Source organism: Thamnophis sirtalis, unplaced genomic scaffold, assembly GCF_051295495.1.
Source record: "Thamnophis sirtalis isolate CommonGarterSnake01/CBP01778 unplaced genomic scaffold, rThaSir2_p1.2 scaffold_10, whole genome shotgun sequence".
Classification (NCBI taxonomy): Eukaryota; Metazoa; Chordata; class Lepidosauria; order Squamata; family Natricidae; genus Thamnophis; species Thamnophis sirtalis.
Genome location: NW_028261390.1, coordinates 72,844,987 through 72,862,195, shown reverse-complemented (window position 1 = coordinate 72,862,195; position 17,209 = coordinate 72,844,987). Strand labels below are relative to the sequence as shown.

At 46.3% G+C, this 17,209-nt stretch overlaps 2 protein-coding genes across 9 annotated transcripts in view; one reads left to right on the top strand and one right to left on the bottom strand.

Annotated features, from left to right (window-relative positions):
* Positions 1-1,967: 1,967 nt before the first annotated feature.
* On the top strand, positions 1,968-12,350 carry PACRGL (parkin coregulated like). Of its 3 annotated transcripts, none has more exons than XM_087724909.1 (9): positions 1,968-2,112; positions 2,920-3,024; positions 3,892-4,043; positions 5,016-5,083; positions 6,629-6,719; positions 8,271-8,405; positions 9,425-9,532; positions 10,353-10,433; positions 11,642-12,350. In XM_087724909.1, exons 1-9 carry the CDS (start codon positions 2,010-2,012, stop codon positions 11,696-11,698), a joined length of 900 nt encoding a protein of 299 aa, XP_087581035.1. In that variant the 5' UTR covers positions 1,968-2,009; the 3' UTR covers positions 11,699-12,350. The 3 variants fall into 3 exon arrangements, with proteins under 3 accessions (XP_087581035.1, XP_087581034.1, XP_087581033.1); XM_087724908.1 differs by having other exon boundaries at positions 1,980-2,121; XM_087724907.1 differs by having other exon boundaries at positions 1,989-2,181.
* A 1,500-nt stretch (positions 12,351-13,850) lies between these two features.
* Positions 13,851-17,209, bottom strand: part of KCNIP4 (potassium voltage-gated channel interacting protein 4) — a 231,698-nt gene continuing 228,339 nt past the window's right edge. For all 6 annotated transcript variants that reach the window (XM_087724906.1, XM_087724905.1, XM_087724903.1 and 3 more), the window contains 2 exons: positions 17,064-17,126; positions 13,851-14,383 (listed from right to left, as the gene is read on the bottom strand). In XM_087724906.1, the coding sequence (XP_087581032.1) occupies positions 14,336-14,383; positions 17,064-17,126 (111 nt within the window). In that variant the 3' untranslated portion in view covers positions 13,851-14,335. The remainder of the gene's footprint in view (positions 14,384-17,063; positions 17,127-17,209) is intronic.

Sequence of the window (17,209 nt, the reverse complement as noted above, 5' to 3'; positions counted from 1 at the left end):
CGCTTGCGATGCAAAGTTGGAGAGAAAAGCAAGTTTACTAAAGAAATTTCCCCAATAACGTAAGAACCATAGAATATTTTTTTTAACCCCATATAATGCTTCTCCCAATATCTTCTTCTGTCTCAGTGTCACGTTTTTACACCGCCCATTTTAGTTCAATTACTTGTGATCGGTCTGGTTTCTGTTCCTTATTTTTCAAGAGTTCTGGAGGCATTGATAAAGTCATCAGACGACAGAAAACACGGAGGGGTGGATGGAGAGAGAGAGAGAGAGTGTGTGTGTGTGTGTGTGTGTGTGTGTGTGTGTTTGTGTGTGTAAAACTATGGCCCCTTTAAAACTTGTGGACTTCGACTCCCAGAATTCCTGAGCCAGCCAGGGGGAATTCTGGGAACTCCAGAGTTGGGATTCCCAGGGATTCTGGGAATTGAAGTTCTCACAGGTCCTAAAGGGTGACCACTCCTGCTTTAGAGAGAGGAGAAGCAAAGGATGCCATGCAAACTAGAATCCACTGCAGGAAGAAGCAGTGAATACTTTGGAAGATATTTTAACTGTTGGGAAAACAAATCTGTAATTCTACATCTCAGAAGGCAGAACTCTGTGGCTTGGCAGTAACAGGTCTCCTTGATACCCAAATAAAACCAGATCTTCCCACTCGAAAGGGCCTTCTAGGATCACATGATCACCAGGCGTGACCTTCCCAGTCAATGGGATAAACTGAATTGGCTTAACGGCCACCAAGATTCATTTAACAACTGCAGTAATTCACTTAACAACCACGGCCAAAAAGATCATAAATTTTTTTGGGGGCGAGGCACTTAAATAACAGTCTTCCTTAGCAAGGGAAATTCCAATCCCAACTGTTCAGTGGTGAAATTCAACATTTTTGTTCTGTGGGCGTGGCTTGGTGGGCGTGGCAGGGGAAGGATACTGCAAAATCTCCATTCCCTGGTTCCTTTATCTATGGGGCCTGATATTCCCGTGTAACAATTTCTTGTGTTTACAAGAATGTGCCTCGCTTTGGAGCCAAGAATAGAAGTGAGACACAGCAGTGAGATAACATTTGCAGCAATGCCATATCCAGTATTAAGGTTCCAATTAGGCTTTCTAGGCTAGAAAGCAACTCATTTTTGACAGTATTACAATAATATAAGCAGAAGCCAAAAACAAAGCTGAATTCTTAATAAACGATTCTGAGCCGTATATCGTATCAGAAGCAAACAGCAAATGTGGGTTTAATCAGTAACAATTATATACTAACCTAAGCAATTCATAATAAAAGCAAAGAGCCAATATCGATTCGTATTGATTCATAGACTCCTTCAAAAGCAAAGAGATGCCAAAGGTGTAGCATCAGTAATTAATACAATCGTGACAATTCTATGGCCAGGAGGTCTTCAAACTTGGCAACTTTAAGACTTGTGGACTTCAACTCCCAGAATTCTCCAGCCAGGAGAATTCTGGGAGTTGAAGTCCACAAGTCTTAAAGTTTCTCATAGTTGTGTGAAATAGCCGTGGGAAAGTTCTCTCTATGGCAGTGTTTCTCAACCTTGGCAACTTGAAGATGTCTGGACTTCAACTCCCAGAATTCCCCAGCCAGCGAATGCTGGCTGGGGAATTCTGGGACTTGAAGTCCAGACATCTTCAAGTTGCCAAGGTTGAGAAACACTGCTCTATGGGACTCCAGATTCATCCACGCATTGCAACCCCCGTGGCAGCTTCTCGGAGCCCGCTTCCCCCGTGCAACGCTGCTGCTGCGTGCACAAAACACCCCCGCAAAAGGGGATGGGATCGCCCACAGCGTTTCCCAGGGCTTTTATTCCAGCGCCGTTGAAGAGGAACGGACTTCACTTCCCAGAATTCCTCCAACCGGTATGGCGGGCTGAGGAATTCTGGGAGTCGAAGTCCGCTGAGGTTGATAAACACCGCCGCGGACCTCAAGAGGGCGCCGGCGCCCCAAGCGCGGGACGCGTTTGGGCGACGTTTGGCCCCGCAGCCGCCCCGTAGTTCCTATGGCAACGGCAGAGCCGCCGGGGCCTACCTCGATTTGCGCGACGGGATTTTCGACCCGGTTCCTCGCCGGACGGCCCGCTGCACCCCAGGAGCCCCGACGCGGTATTTCAGGCAGGCTTGTCCGCCCCCAGACCACGTGCAGACGGCTTTTTTCCCGTATCCCTCGAGGAGGTGGGGGAGGGGGCAGAGGAAATCCAGGGGAGGCTTGGCTGGGCTGGGATCTCCTGGTGGTCTCCTGTCCCTATATCAATTTTTTAAAAACCAGAAGGCTGAAATTACTTTGCATTGCCTTCTGCTTCTCCTGGTGGTCCCCTATCCATAGACCAAGCCTATATCATTTTTTTTTTAGCCAGAAGGCTGAAATTACTTTGCATTGCCCTCTGCTTGGGATCTCCTGATGGTCCCCTGTCCATAGACCAAGACTATATCGATTTTTTTTAGCCAGAAGGCCACAGTAGCTTTGCATTGCCCTCTGCCTGGGATCTCCTGGTGGCTCCCCATCCTTAAACGAATTGATCCTCGTTCTTTTTTCTCAGCCCCAGGGCTGACAATAGGCTTCCGGTCGCCTTCTGTCCAGAATCACCGGTTGGACCCCCATCCGTGGACCGGGCTGTTTTCTTTTTCCCCCCGGGACTGAGCTAGCCTTCCCGTTTCCTTCTGCCTGGGATCTCTGGGTGGTCCCCCATCCCGGCCTTAAGCGCTGGTCTGATGCTCTTGGCCTGGAGCTGATCCCACTCGAAGTTAGGGGGGGGGCGTCCATTCTCCCCCCCCCCTCTCACCCGCTTGGCCTCTTCCCACCCTTCCTGCAGCCGTGAAAGACCCCCCCCCTCCCCACAAGCCCTGGGCTGACCTCAACAAAGCCCATAAGCCTCAGCCTCCTCTGCTCCCCCCCCTCATGTTCCTTTGCAGACCCCTGTTTGGTGCAGCGGGATGAGGTCCCCCTCCCCTTAGGACGCCCCCCAGAAGGGATGCATCGGTCCAAGGAAGCTGAAGGCGCCAGAAAAGGAGCAGCTGGTACTCGCACTCCTCTTCCTCCTCCTCCTCTTCTCCTCTTTCTCCTCCTCCTCTTCTCCTCTTTCTCCTTCTTCTTCTCCTCCTCCTCCTCCTCTTCTTCTTCTTCTCTTCTTCTTCCTCTTCCTTCTCCTTTTTTCTCCTCTCTCTCTTTTTCTTCTTTTCTTCTTCCTCCCCCTCTTCTTCTCCCTTTTCTCTTTCTTCTCCTTTTTCTTCTCTTTCTCTTTCTCTTTCTCCTCCTCTTCCTTCTTTTTCTCCTTTTTCTCCTTCTCTCTCTCTCTTTTCTTTTTCTTCTTCTTCCTCCTTCTCTTCTTTTTCTCTTTCTGCTTCTCCTTCCCCTCCTTTTTCTTTTTCTTCTCTTTCTCTTTCTTCTCCTCTTCTTCCTTCTTTTTCTCCTTTTTCTCCTCTCTCTCTCTTCTTTTCTTCTTCTTCTTCTTCCTCCTCTTCTTCTCTTTCTCCTCCTCCTCCTCCTTTTTCTTCTTCTCCTCCTCCTCCTCTTCTTCTCTTTCTCCTCCTCCTTCTCCTTTTTCTCCTCTCTCTCTCTCTTTCTCTTCTTTTCTTCTTCTTCCTCCTCCTCCTCTTCTTCATCTCTTTCTGCTTCTCCTCCTTTTTCTTCTCTTCCTCCTTCTCCTTCTTCTTCTCCTCCTTCTCCTTCTTCTAGTCTCTCTCTATCTTTTTCTCTTCTTTTCTTCTTCCTCTCTTTTCTTTGTCTGCTTCTCCTTCGTCTCTCTGTCTCTCCCCCCCTTCCCCCCCCTCTATCTGTCTGTCTTTCTCTGTCTCTCTCTCTTTTTTAAAAGAAGGAAACGGGTCCTGAATTCTGATTATTTTCCCCTCCTCCTTCCCGGCCATTTCCTTCTTGGTGTTCTGCAGGCAGCGCGGGGAAGGGATCGTCTCCAGGCCATGGAACGAGAGAGAAGATCCAGGAGAGGAAGACCTGCTCGGCTCCTGCGGCCTCTCAGACTTCGGCCCTGAAGCCTCGGCCTCGGCCGAGCGACCGACTGAACCCCAAAACCATCGATCCGGTGGGTGCAGGGCTGCTCTTAGCACCCGCTCCTCAAGCAGCTCCAGACTGAGGAATCGTGGTCTTTAGAGTAGAATAGGAAGGGGAGTAGGAGCAGGAGCAGGAGCAGGAGTAGGGGAGGATAGGGTAGAATAGGAAGGGGAATAGAAATAGAATATGGAAAGAACAGAACAGGATTCTTTATTGGCCAAGTTTCATTTCATTTTCATTTTCATTTATTTGTATGCTGCCCTTTTCCCCGAAGGGGGACTCAGGGCGGCTCACAACTCAGGGGAGGGGAAATACAAACAAAGTTACAAAAGCATAAAAAACCATACACAATTAAAAAGCACAACAATCATACCATTCGAGGCGGGGGGGGGGGCAACAGCTCTTTAGCCCCAGGCCTGTCGGAACAGCCAGGTTTTAAGGGCTTTGCGGAAGGCCTGGAGGGTGGTGAGGGTTCGAATCTCCATGGGGAGTTCGTTCCAGAGGGTTGGAGCAGCCACCGAGAAGGCTCTCCTCCGGGTAGTCGCCAGTCGGCACTGGCCGGCGGATGAAATTCGGAGGAGGCCTAATCTGTGGGATCTGATCGGTCTAGTGGAGGTGATTGGCAGCAGGCGGTCTCTCAAGTACCCAGGTCCAATACCATGAAGGGCTTTATAAGTGACGACTAGCACCTTGAAGTGGTAAAGGTTTGCCTCTTCACGTTTCTTTCCTCTTCCACGTCAAGAAAAAGAATCACACAATCTTTTGTCAGCTGAAAGTGCTTCGGCCTCTGCATTCTTTTTTATTTTAATCTTCATTTTGAATATGTGTTTGTGTTTTTTATAATATATCCTCAAAATGTAACATATCCCCTGTAAAATTTAAGCAACTTAAAGTGCCATTGGAAGGATTTAAATTCAGTGGGGTTTAGAGTAGCTGTGTCTTCCTGGGGTATATCTGGGTTAGAATAATAATATACTGACCATTTTATTTCTTTTTGTTCCAGTTCAATATTCAGTCCAGAGTACCCTCCGCCTTTGCAGCCATTTACTCTAAAGGTGGCATCCCTTGCAGGTAAGATCTGGGGCCTGGTGAGCGAATTCAGTTTTACGGAAGCACTGAATGCTGGATCAAATCAGCATTGCTTCATTTAGCATTTTAAAGTTCTTTCCACTTTCTAGGACTGCACCCTTTCATTTACTTATCTGGGAATAAGATGGGCTTTGAATTGTACTACGTGTAGATTAAAAGAAAAACCATCCAAAGATGGTTGGATATGACTAAGAAAAGTTAATTTTAACTTGTTTCTGGGAATGCATATTGCTTAAATTTTTTTTAGAAATAAAACATTTTTTTTTAATACTTTTTTTTTAGTTTTGCTAGGGGCTGAATTAAAATGCTGCTGTATTCACATTATTTCTTGTGGCTGCTTCAGAATGGTGCACATTTTAAAGTTGTTTTTACTTTTGCCTCCGTCCATAAAGCTCACATATTGGACTTACGATTCTTCCCTTCAAACTTGAAAATATCAGTTTGGGCCCTTGTAGAAACACTACTTAATTTCTTATTTCTGTTTGGAGTGATTAAACTTACCGAAAAGGGAAATTTACCTTTCATGCTGGTATGAAAAGAAAGAGGCATATGCATCTCCAATGCCATTAACCAAATAGTGAGCATATTCTTGTTGGATTATACTGTGAGTTTTCATCTTAAAATGTTTGCATTCAATGCAATGCTAGGAATGGGATAGTTCTGTTTTTTTCCTTGATTGATAGTGGAGGGAGATTGTTTTATTTTTAAAAAAATACCATACTTAATAAAGAAAAAAAGTAATCCTTCTATTTGTGAAGTTGTAAGATCTGAAGCTGGTAAGGTATGAATCAATTGGTAGACCAGACTGAATGGTTATGTAAATACATAACAAATGTTTACAACTCTTAGAACCAGAAAAAAAAATTATTAGAAGTTGATTTGTTACCACTCCCACCACCCCAAAAGGGGGGATTTCTGCTTTCTGCAATTGGTAGGACTTTATGGATTTAAGAGGGTCTTCTGAAACCCTCAATCCATCCAGGCTGAGTCCATGAAACTTTGAGCTAAATATTTGAATGCGGAGTCGAGTTGGTGAGAACTCCAGAAAAGTCCAAGATTTTGACAGGAGCCTCTTTAGTGTGCAATACCCTGATTTCTAACATTTTGACAGGCACTTAAGGCCATCCTTTTCCAATAGTCCTCGGGATGTTAATGATGTTGCTGGAGAGGCCAAGAAACAGGATATGTTTGTATGATTTTGCTAAAATAAAATGTACTAGTTTTGTAAAAGGTATTTTATAAACTTTGACATTAAGTGAAAAACACAGGAAGACACACTGTCTGTCTGTCTCTGTCTCTCTTCTCTCTCTCTCCTGTCTGTCTGTCTGTTTGTCTCTTTCTCTGTCTCTCTCCTCTCTCTGTCCCTCTGTGTGTGTGTGTGTCTTCTCTCTCTCTCTCTCTCTCTCTCTCTCTTCTTTGTGTCTGTCTGTCTGTCTGTCTGTCTCTCTCCCCCCTTTTGTGTCAGTCTTGGCAGCTGCCTGGACAAATCCCTGTTATTTATATTTCCAACGCTTTATTCTATTTTAGATTAGTCCATGGCTCCATCAGGCACACGTTGCAATGGGACAGTCATCCTGCCACACTTCCGTTTGACCCTCTCCTTATTAATTTAGCAGAGGTAAATCCCTTTGGGGGGGGGATATCCATATTTGTTTTAAGTTTGAGAGACAATTCCTACAATTTGTATTTTCTTCTTGACTCTGTTCAAAGGACAAAGGGGAAGCTGGGATTTTCTTAAAAGTGATGTATTAAAACCCTCCTTAAAAAAAAAACAACCCCACAAAAATGAAAGTTATAATTTTATGGAGAACTCTGGAAGCCCAGGAAGAGTTTTGTCACGGGGCTTCCCCAGATTTTGAATCTGTGGTCCAAACCTTCTCCGTCTCCGTGACCTCAATGAAGATGTGTGCGGTGGCTGGGGAGTTTGAAGAATTGACGTCCACCCAGCTTAACATTTCCGAGCTTAGGAAACCTCAGCATTGGTCTGAATTGCTTCCTTTAAGAAAATAAAAGCATTGTGTACCCCAACACATTTACATGTGGGCTTTTTTGAAAGATTCATACAAAGACATTCCAGGCACAACATTGCAAGTTGTGAATCGTTTATGGCCTAGTACAGAAAAGTAATTTACACGGCAATTGTTTATGGATTTAAGTTAGGAAGTTTGCAAATGACACAGTTGGGTAACTTACTTGTCCTCTCCCTCTACTACGTCCATACTATATGTAATTTACTTCTGGATTGTGGATTCCCCCCTCCCCCGCCCTCTTCTTAGGGTTAGGGTTAATTTTGAACTTAACCGACTGATATACTGTGTTTTTTGGAGTATAAGACACATCTTTTTTCCCCAAAAAAGAGGGTGAAAATCTGGGTGCGTCTTATACACTGAATACAGCATTTTTGGCCTCCTGAAACCCTGCCCCCTATCCAAAATGGACATGCAGAGGGTTTGGGAGGCCTGGAAAGTGGGCCGGTTTTTGCTCATTTTTGCCCACCTCCCCCCCCCCCCCAGCACCCATGAGCACTTTGCAGGCCTCTCATATTCTCTGCATGCCCCGTTTTTCACAAAAAATGAAGCGTTCAGAGGGTTTGGGAGGTCTGCAGAGTGCAAAAACCTTTAAAAAAAATTTACCTCTTCAAAATCTTGGTGCTTCTTATACTCTGAAAAATACGGTATTCTGACTTTGCAAGAAGCCCCCCCTGCTCAGAACTGCCCATTACCTTCACAGCTGAGGTCCCTTGGTTAGGACTGGGACTGTTAAGTTTTTACCAGTCCCAGACTTCGAATCGGATCGGAGGTGAAATCCTAAATAGTGATTATTTCAGAATAATTGCTGGCTGCTTTTGTTCTCAGAGCAATGCTTATCCAGGCACGCAGCTAGCACCGATTACAGCAGTTTCTGAACAAGGCACTTGGAATGTCTGAAAAAGAGAGTCAGAAATTCTCACCAGTGAGAATACACGGTGTTTTTTTTTCCTTTCCTTTTCAAGCAAAAACTACCTGGCTACTTTGAACACCGCAATGCCAGGTAGAGCCAGAAGGGGGCGAACGTACATTTGAGATGGAAGAAATTCTTCCCATAGAGGTTGTTCAGCGGGGTTTTGCTTAGGGATTTCAGAGGCGAAGGGAGCCGCGCATTGACACTGTGTGGTGTGTGACTCCGGCAGGGGCTGAAAGAGACGAGGCACCCGTATACCTTCATCTCCCAGGAGGGCTTCAAGGAGATGCTCTCGGTGGAAGGCGCTGCTCAGAAAACTCTCCCGCTGCTTCCTCGGCTCGTTCCAGTGTTAAAAGGTGCTTTGGTAGGTCCCTCAAAACACAACCACAGACCCCCGCTGGCTTTTTTCCCACTTCTACGTCTCCCAAAAGGCAGGGCTAAAAATAGAATAAAATAGGAATAGAAAGTAGAATAGAATAAATATTGGAATGAAGAACAGAATAGAAAATGGGATAGAATAGAATATACAATAAAATAGAATAGAATTCAGAAATAGAATTAAGAATTGGGAGTGGAATAGAATGAGTAGAATAGAATAGAATAGAATAGAATAGAAATCGAATTCTTTATTGGTCAAGAGTGAATCTGTCTTTGGTGCATAAACTCTCAGTGGACATAAAAAGACAAGATTCATCAAGAATCATAAGGCGCAACACTTAATGATAGTCACAAGGCACACATAAGCAATCAGGAAACAGTATCAACATCAATTGTAAGGATACAAGCAGCAAAGTTACAGTCCTGCAGTCATGAGTGGGAAGAGAGAGATACTAGGAACGATGAGAAGACTAATAGTAGTGCAGACTTAGTGAATACTTTGACCGTATTGTGGGAAACGGTTGTTTAGCAGAGGAAAAAACTTCCCCTGTGTCTCATTGTCTTGGTGTGCAGGGCCTTATAGCAGTGTTTCTCAACCTTGGCAACTTGAAGATGTCCGGACTTCAACTCCCAGAATTCCCCAGCCAGCGAATGCTGGCTGGGGAATTCTGGGAGTTGAAGTCCGGACATCTTCAAGTTGCCAAGGTTGAGAAACACTGCCTTATAGTGTCGTTTTGAGGGTGGGAGATGAAACAATTGGTGTCCAGGATGCCAGGGGTCTGTAGATATTTTCCCAGCCCTTTTTCTGACCCATCCAGTGTCCAGGTCCTCAATGGAAGGAAGGTTGACAGTAATTGTTTTTTCTGAAGATGGGGAGGAGGGATTATTATTCTGGTTATTGTTTTTGAGGGGTGGGGGGGCGGGCGCTACTTGTACAGCTCACCCCCCAGCCAGGGATTCTTAAAGTGAACGTGTGTTTTCTCCATTTCCTCTTCTCTCCCAAAGGCCCATTCAGACGACGACGTCTTCAGGAGAGGCCTGAGGGCATTGGTGCAGCTGAGTGCTGTGGTGGGCTTCTGGCTCAATGGGCACCTCAAGCACCTGCTTTCCAGTGTGAGTACGGCCAGGCTTTCCTCCCAGAGTCCCTGCTTGCAACCTGGTCCCAAGCTTCCCCTCTCTCTGTGGCGAGGGAGGATCTGTGTTGTAAGGCCGTCCTCATGCTCACGGGCAGCATTTCTCTGGCTCTTTGGCCCTGTAAACGGGGGGCGCATTAAAGGTGGAAACTCCTTTGGGAACTGGGATAAGAAGGCGCTGGATTGGCTCCTCCCCCCTCAGCCCTAACGCCATTTCCTTGGCCTTAGCGCGGTCATACAAGCCTTCGGATTTCAAACCACGCTTTATCGCTTGCTATAATACAGGGCAGTGGTGGCGAACCTCTTTGTAAAGGTGTGCCAAAATCATCTGTGTGCGATAATGCTTGCCCACAATGCAATGCGCCCCGCCCACTTGCGCATGTGCGTGTAAACCCCACCCCCCCACATGGGGGGAGTTTTTACCCCAGGCTCCGGAGGCTTTTCTGAATCCTGGGAAGGGTGAAAACAGCCTCCCCAAAACCCTCCAGAAGGCTGAAAGTCAGCTGTCTGGCACACGGATGCGCTCTGGAGCCGACAGCTCGCATGCCAGCAAATATGGCTGCAAACACCACGTGTGGCATGCGTGCCATGGGTTTGCCATCACGGGTATAAGGGGGTCACGCTGTTCTCCAAAGCAGCGAAAGGCAGGAACAACCCCAAAACAAATATTCCTGCTTTATTCCGTTCGATGGTTTCAAAAACAGATCATCTGCTGCTGTGGATGAGCCTCTGCCTTTTGCAACCTTTCAGAGCCCCCGAAGGTCTCACTCCCCTCTTTGCCTCTCCGTTTTGGCCCTCAGCTTTCCAAGAGGCAGATGAGCAAGAAGTTCAAAGAACAAACTATGGAGGCTTTGCAGAAACTGGAGCAGCACGGAGGGAAGGTAAGGGCTGCCTGTTGATTCCACCTGCGTTGTCTGGTTGGGTTTCGCCTGAAGCCGGTCCTGTAGCAGCATCGGTTCTGGCCGAGGCTTCCTCAGAGCCTGAAGGAAACTCCTGGTCCCCACAAAAAACCCCTGTGAATTCTGCAAAGTCTTTCCAGGGAGGATTTACGGTCACAGACCTTCTCTGGCTTGGAGAGCTGCCAGGCCGATCTCTGCAGAACTTGGCCAGGAGTCTCGGAGAGTCAGGAACCAAGCTTCACCCACAGCTGGAGGGGTTTCACCCCCCTCCCCCTCCCCATCTTCCCCTCCCCTCATCCAAGGCCTTTTGGCCTCCTGAAACCCCAGCTGATGCCTCCCATCTTGTTTCTTCTGCTGCTGACCGAGCATGAACGGAGATGCCCTTCAGAGAGTAGCTACCTCCCGCCACTCATGCATCCTCTCCCAGCCTTCCAGCAGCCCCTCCAGGCCTCTCCACCCTCCCCCTGTGCCTCCCCAGCCTCTCACGAACACCCACCCACCCACCCTTCCCCATCCTGCAGCAGCCACCAAATGCCACTGCGCTCTGCCATGCCCCCGCCACTCGTGCGCCCCCTCCCTCCACACCCAGGAGCCCCACCCCCACCCCGCCAGCCTTCTTGCAAACTCCCTTCAATGTCCCACTTCCCGCCGGCTTCCCTATTGGGGGTCGGAAGCTGGCAGGCCGTTGCAAGGAGCTGCTGGCTGAATGGCGCACAAGCCTCACTTAATAACGGCAGTGGGGAGGGCTGGGATTGCCGCTGCCCAGATCACACGACGCCGGGCTTTACGGCGGCTTCCTTAGCCACAGAAATCCCAGCCCCAACTGCCGGCATTGCCGGGGACTCCCCGCATGTGGTGTAAGATGGGTGGTTTATTCTTACGTCACACTCCTAAACTGACAGCTGGAACAGTTTTCCTTAAAACCGGGACTCCTTCTAGATCGGGGGTGTCCAAACTCGGGAACCGGCTGGGGAATTCTGGGAGTTGGAGTCCACAAGTCTTAAAAGTTCCCAAGTTTGGACACCCCTGGACTAGATGTTCCCAGTAGACGTCCCACAACGGGTTGGTGTGGGATGTCCAAGGCCTCTTCAAAGTAGAAATAATTTGTTTTCAGGGCGAAGAGGGAATTTGGCTGCCTGTAAACTGACTTCAAAACTATTTTTTTTTTTCAATTCCTATTTCTCGAACAGGAAAGCTTGACGATTATAAAAGCAAAGATTCCGACATATTCTTCCATTTCCTCCTGAAGAAGGCGGCGAAGAGGCTTCCCTTGCAAACTGCGTTGGTGTTACTTCTTTCTCCTAGAAGCGTATTGTTCTGCGAAAGAAATGATTAACATTTGAAATTTAAGACGGGTGTCAAGAGCAAAAGTGTGCTGGATGCTTAATTATGAAAAAAAAACCACTTAGAAATGGCACACCGTCTTCCTTTCAGTCCCTTTTCTGGGGACTTAACGGGTTTGCTGGTTTGGTTAAAATTATTATGAAACATTCATTTATGTTTTTTTTAAAAAATTGTGTACCCTTTACTTGCTAGGCTTAACCCTTAGCTAAGACCTATGTGCATCTTGATTTTTAGTAAACTTAGATGCTGCTGCATGAGGGGACCAAGGACCGTTTCCATCGCTGGTTAAGTTTCCTCTCTTAAAAGGACCTGAAATCGTTAAAACTGGAAGGGACTGTTTCTCAGTTAATATATTTGTTGATAGAGATGGTTTCGTTTTTGATAGTGTTCTTAAAGAGCCCACTATCTTGTGGGTTCTAGATTGGAAAATGTACTTAAGTTTGTTTTCCCTCCCCCCAGTGTTGTCAATATGCTGAGAAGGCTTTTATGTCTCCATCAAACACCAAGATTTTCATGAGTGTTGAATAAAAATGCTTAACTGCGCCACAAACCCCACGCATTAAATTTTGTATAACAAACACACAGGTGCTTTGGCTAAGAAAAAAAACTAACCCCGTGGGCCTTCCGTGTCTTCCATTTTTTATTACAAAATGTGCACATTTACTTCTCATGGATGTTCTACAACAAAGTTTAGATGTACAGGCCTTGTACTACTCGTATTCCTACAGCGGCAGTCATAAGAGCAGCCTTCATCCTCTTCAGTGGGAAGACAGTGGCTAGGACAGTGTTTCTCAACCTTGGCCACTTGAAGATGTCCGGACTTCAACTCCCAGAATTCCCCAGCCAGCATTCGCTGGCTGGGGAATTCTGGGAGTTGAAGTCCGGACATCTTCAAGTGGCCAAGGTTGAGAAACACTGGCTCTAAGCCATCTTGCAACCAATTAGATGCCATTTTTAAAAATAGAAAGAAAGAAAGAAAAACTACAACAGTTTGCAGCATTTTTGTACATCTATAAGCGTTCTCGGACTTCAGTGCAAAATGTCACGATTAATGCTGGCATATGTCTTCTGTCAGTACTTTATAAGTATTTAGAAAGACAGTAATTTAATATTATTTCGACTACCATGAGAAGTGGGATTTTGGTGTTGTCTACAGTCTGTCTCTCCCTTTATAGTTTTTTTTTAAAAAAAAAGGGAAAAAAAAGAAGTGGGGGGGGGACACCAACTTCCACCTCTCTCAACTTCGATATTGTGCACTCCCCGCCCCCACCCCGGTGGTCACTTTTAAAGGCTGTGGCAAGTTTACTCTCTATTCAAATCATTTTTCTGTGAATTTTCTGTTTTTCACAGAATCCTCTCTTCCTCCTCTTCCTCCTTCTCTCTCTCTTTTTTCTCTCTCTCCTTTTCACACTGTGAATAATAGTAATTGTAGCTCCAGAAAAATCCACAGCTTTTCCTAAGGAGTCATGCTAATAAACTTCCAATTTTAGTTGGGTTTTGAAGCCAGAGACGAATAATCCTCCATATAAATGATGCTTGATTGTCATAATTGTGTCCTGGTCCATATTTCAAGTTGCCACCTAGTGGGAAGCGTGAATGAACCTCCCCTCCTGCTTCCCCATCAGCCTTCGCTTTGACTTCCATCTTTATTCCCATCAAGAGCTGGGAGCATCACTCAATTTTTCGCCTTTGATTGGGAAGCCCAAACTTTTTAGCTCTTAAAAACTACCGCCTGAATGTTCACCATCTCAGTAAATTGGTCAACGGAATAGATTTATCCTAGGCAGTGGTGAAATAACACACTATTATTATTATTATTTTTTGCACAAGAAAAGCCGTTATAAAAAAGTGTAGATCTTGAATTGAAAAGAGTAAGGAATCTGGCACTCCTTCCAGGCGAGACTAAAGAGGCCTCTGTGCGCCAGTCGACTACGGAGACAGAAGTGGGGAGTTCTTCCCCCCCCCATGGGGAGACCCCGGGAGCAATTTAGGTTTCCCCATTTCCTCACAGTGACCCAATAGGAAGCCGGCATCTGAGAGCGCTAACCGGCTGCTGAGCCGCCCTCGCGCGGATTCCTCTTCGAATGTCATTGTCCAAAAAGCCTCCCTGGAGTTGAGAATGACGCCGGATGAGCTTCACACAAAAGGGACCGTGGAATACGAGACCTGATGACGTGGAAAGCCTGCCCCCCCCTCCTCCCCTCCCCACCACTCCAAGACCTCCACTGTGGAAGTTGGCACGACAAGAAGGCCCTTCCCCTATTGCTGTTTTCTTTGGGTTCTTCTGTGACTCAAGTGACATTTCAAAAACAACGGCGAGAGCATTTGGTTGTGGATGACTTGGCTTTACCTCAGCGAGTGGGGGGGAAAATGCGGTCTCGGGAGGTGGGCTTTAATTAAAACGAAGCTTATTTGCATTATAGACATCTCAGTGCAAAGCTGACGAATTCTGGCTCCTACGTGGCAACGCTGAGATCGGTGTTGCTGCTGCAGAATTGTTCGTATTGTCCAGTGATTGAAGGGAGAAGAGCAGCTGGAGGTTAAATGACATTTTCAAAGAGTTGCATGGAGCGCATTATGTTTTCATCCTGCAAACAAACAAAACAAAAACGTAAAAACTCTAATTATTAGGAAAAGATATTTGAAACCAAATTCTTAACGACACCAACATACAGTTATGGATATAGTGAATGTCTCTTTTAAGATGAAACTACTATATCATCATCTATATCATCTGTCTATCTAACTATCTGTCTATCAGCCATCATCTGTTGTTAGTTGCGAAGTTGTGTCTGACCCATCGCGACCCCATGGACCACGTTCCTCCAGGCCTTCCTGTCCTCTACCATCCTCTGGAGTCCATTGAAGCTCACACCGACTGCTTCAGTGACTCCATCCAGGCACCTCCTTCTCTGCCGTCCCCTTCTTCTTCTTTTGCCCTCCATCGTTCCCAGCATGAGGCTCTTCTCCAGGGAGTCCTTCTTCCTTCTCATCAGGTGGCCAAAGTCTTTGAGTTTCCTCTTCAGGATCTAGCCTTCTAAAGAGCAGTCAGGGTTGATCTCCTCTAGGACTGACCGGTTGGATGGCCTTGCAGTCCAAGGGACTCGCAGGAGTCTTCTCCTCCAGCCTCAGAATTCAAAGGCCTCTATTCTTTAGCCCTCAGCCTTCCCACTTTCACAGGCATCCATGGCAACTGGGAAAACCACATCCTTGACTAGACACACTTTTGTTGGCAAGGTGATGTCTCTGCTTTTTAGGAGGCTGTCTAGATTTGCCATCATTTACCTATTATCAATCAGCTACTCAACTATGTCTCATCTGAGTAATCTTCCAAAGTCCAGGATAGCTGAAACAACCACACGCTTTCATTCAAGATCCATCTGTTGATTCTTTGTCCCTGCAGCACCTCAGCAAGCCTCCTGTTGGTTTCTGGAGATACAGATGAATGTTCTTCGTCTCTACACGAGGTGCATTAAGGCCCCCAGATCATCATCAGTGGGCTGGGCAAGCCATTTCAGTTTGCTCCCCCAGATGTGGGAATACACACTTGTGCATTCCACTGTCTTGTTCCCCATTAATAGGGTTGGTAGCGCTTGCAATTAAGAGATGGAACTTGGGAGCCAACAAGATCTGGCGTAATGTTTAAGTATCAACTGACCAACCATACTAATGAAAATGGAAATATCTAAATGGTGGCACGAGTCATCGCCTAAAACAGGTAGACGCTTTTTGCAGTCCAGAAAGATCCTCTAAAAGGATGGAAATGTCCAGCTGTCTGCAAGGAAGACAAATCCTTCCATTCTCCACCATCCAGCCAGAACTGAAGAAGCTTCTTGGCTGAGGAGTGAAACGTCTTCAAAGGAAAACTAGAAAGTCCAGTTGCCTCTTGAAAAAAAAAAAACACCTTTGGGACAACCAGGACCTGGAGAATCTCCATAGAAGCCACTCCCCAATTACTCAGGTAGGGAATTACAGGTGTGAAAAGGAAGATATTTTCCCAAATCCCCAACTCTTACTTATGGGGCAGGTTAACATTTATGTTTAGTTATGTTTTCCTGCAATATTTCAATCGACAGAGTCACAGCAGTGGGAGTTTCTTCTAACGTCACCGGTAACTTTACTGAGGGTGACTCCGTCGTTAAGCAAAGCGGTTGCTAAGGGACACAATGATCTTATTTCAGCTTTCCTTTGCTTTACAAGCCTGTGAAGGTTGTGCACACAAGGGCTTGGTGTCAAGTTACTTTTTCGTCACCGCAGTAATTGCAAAAAGTTGCTAAACAAGGACCGGCTGTAGTAAGAATTTCGGTAATCAGAAAAATAGGGGTGGGATCCTTTTCCTTCAGAGTTTATTTTTCTTCTCTACAAAACAATTCCCAAGACTGGCAAAGACTTTTTTTAGGTCATAGTTGCAGACTAAGATAAGTCCTCTATACCAGTGTTTCTCAACCTTGGCAACTTGAAGATGTCTGGACTTCAACTCCCAGAATTCCCCAGCCAGCATTCGCTGGCTGGGGAATTCTGGGAGTTGAAGTCCGGACATCTTCAAGTTGCCAAGGTTGAGAAACACTGCTCTATACAGTCCCATTAAGCCTTCCTTATTGGTCCTTATAGTGTACCCTGAAATCTCCAAGAATTAATGAGCCACGCTGGCGCGGTGGTGAGAGCGCAGTACTGCAGGCTACTTCTGCTGACTGCCGGCTGCCTGCAATTGGGCAGTTCGAATCTCACCAGGCTCAGCCTCCCGTCCTTCCAAGGGGGGGTAAAATGAAGAGCCAGATTGTTGGGGGGGAAAGCGGCTGACTCTGTAAACTGCTTAGAGAGGGCTGTAAAAGCACCGCGAAGTGTGCTCTAAAAGCCTAACGGCTATTGCCAACTGCTAAGAATCTCTGAAACTGAGCAGCAAAATAGCAAATTCTAAGGATGCTGTTCTCTATTCTTTTCGCATATTAAACTCAAGAAAGCAAAGCGAAAGTTTGGAGGGCCCAGGGCATAAATTTCATCCACTATCTCCAGATGTTACCCCTGCCTGCATTGCCCACCCATTATCCTTCTGGCGGCCTTCAGAAGCTGAAAAAGCTAATGAAATGTGTGATTGCAAAGTGACAACGTTCACAAGTGGGGTGAGGAGGGGGGCGTGGTCCCTCCCATTTTCATGCAGGGGCCGAAGAGTCATTTGTTGGGAATGGTCCCACGTAGAGAAAGACCTTGTGCAAAGCTTCAACTCGTTTCTCGTGGCTTTACAAGCCACTCACCCTAAAAACGACTTACTTTTTGACAGCTTTCAATGAATTCGTCTATGGTAACTACGCCATCTTTGTTCTTGTCCATTTTCTGCCAGAAATAAAAAGGTTGCATAAGTGATTTCAAACTCTTTTTTCCCCAGATGCTTCTGGTCAATTTTTTTTAAAGACCTA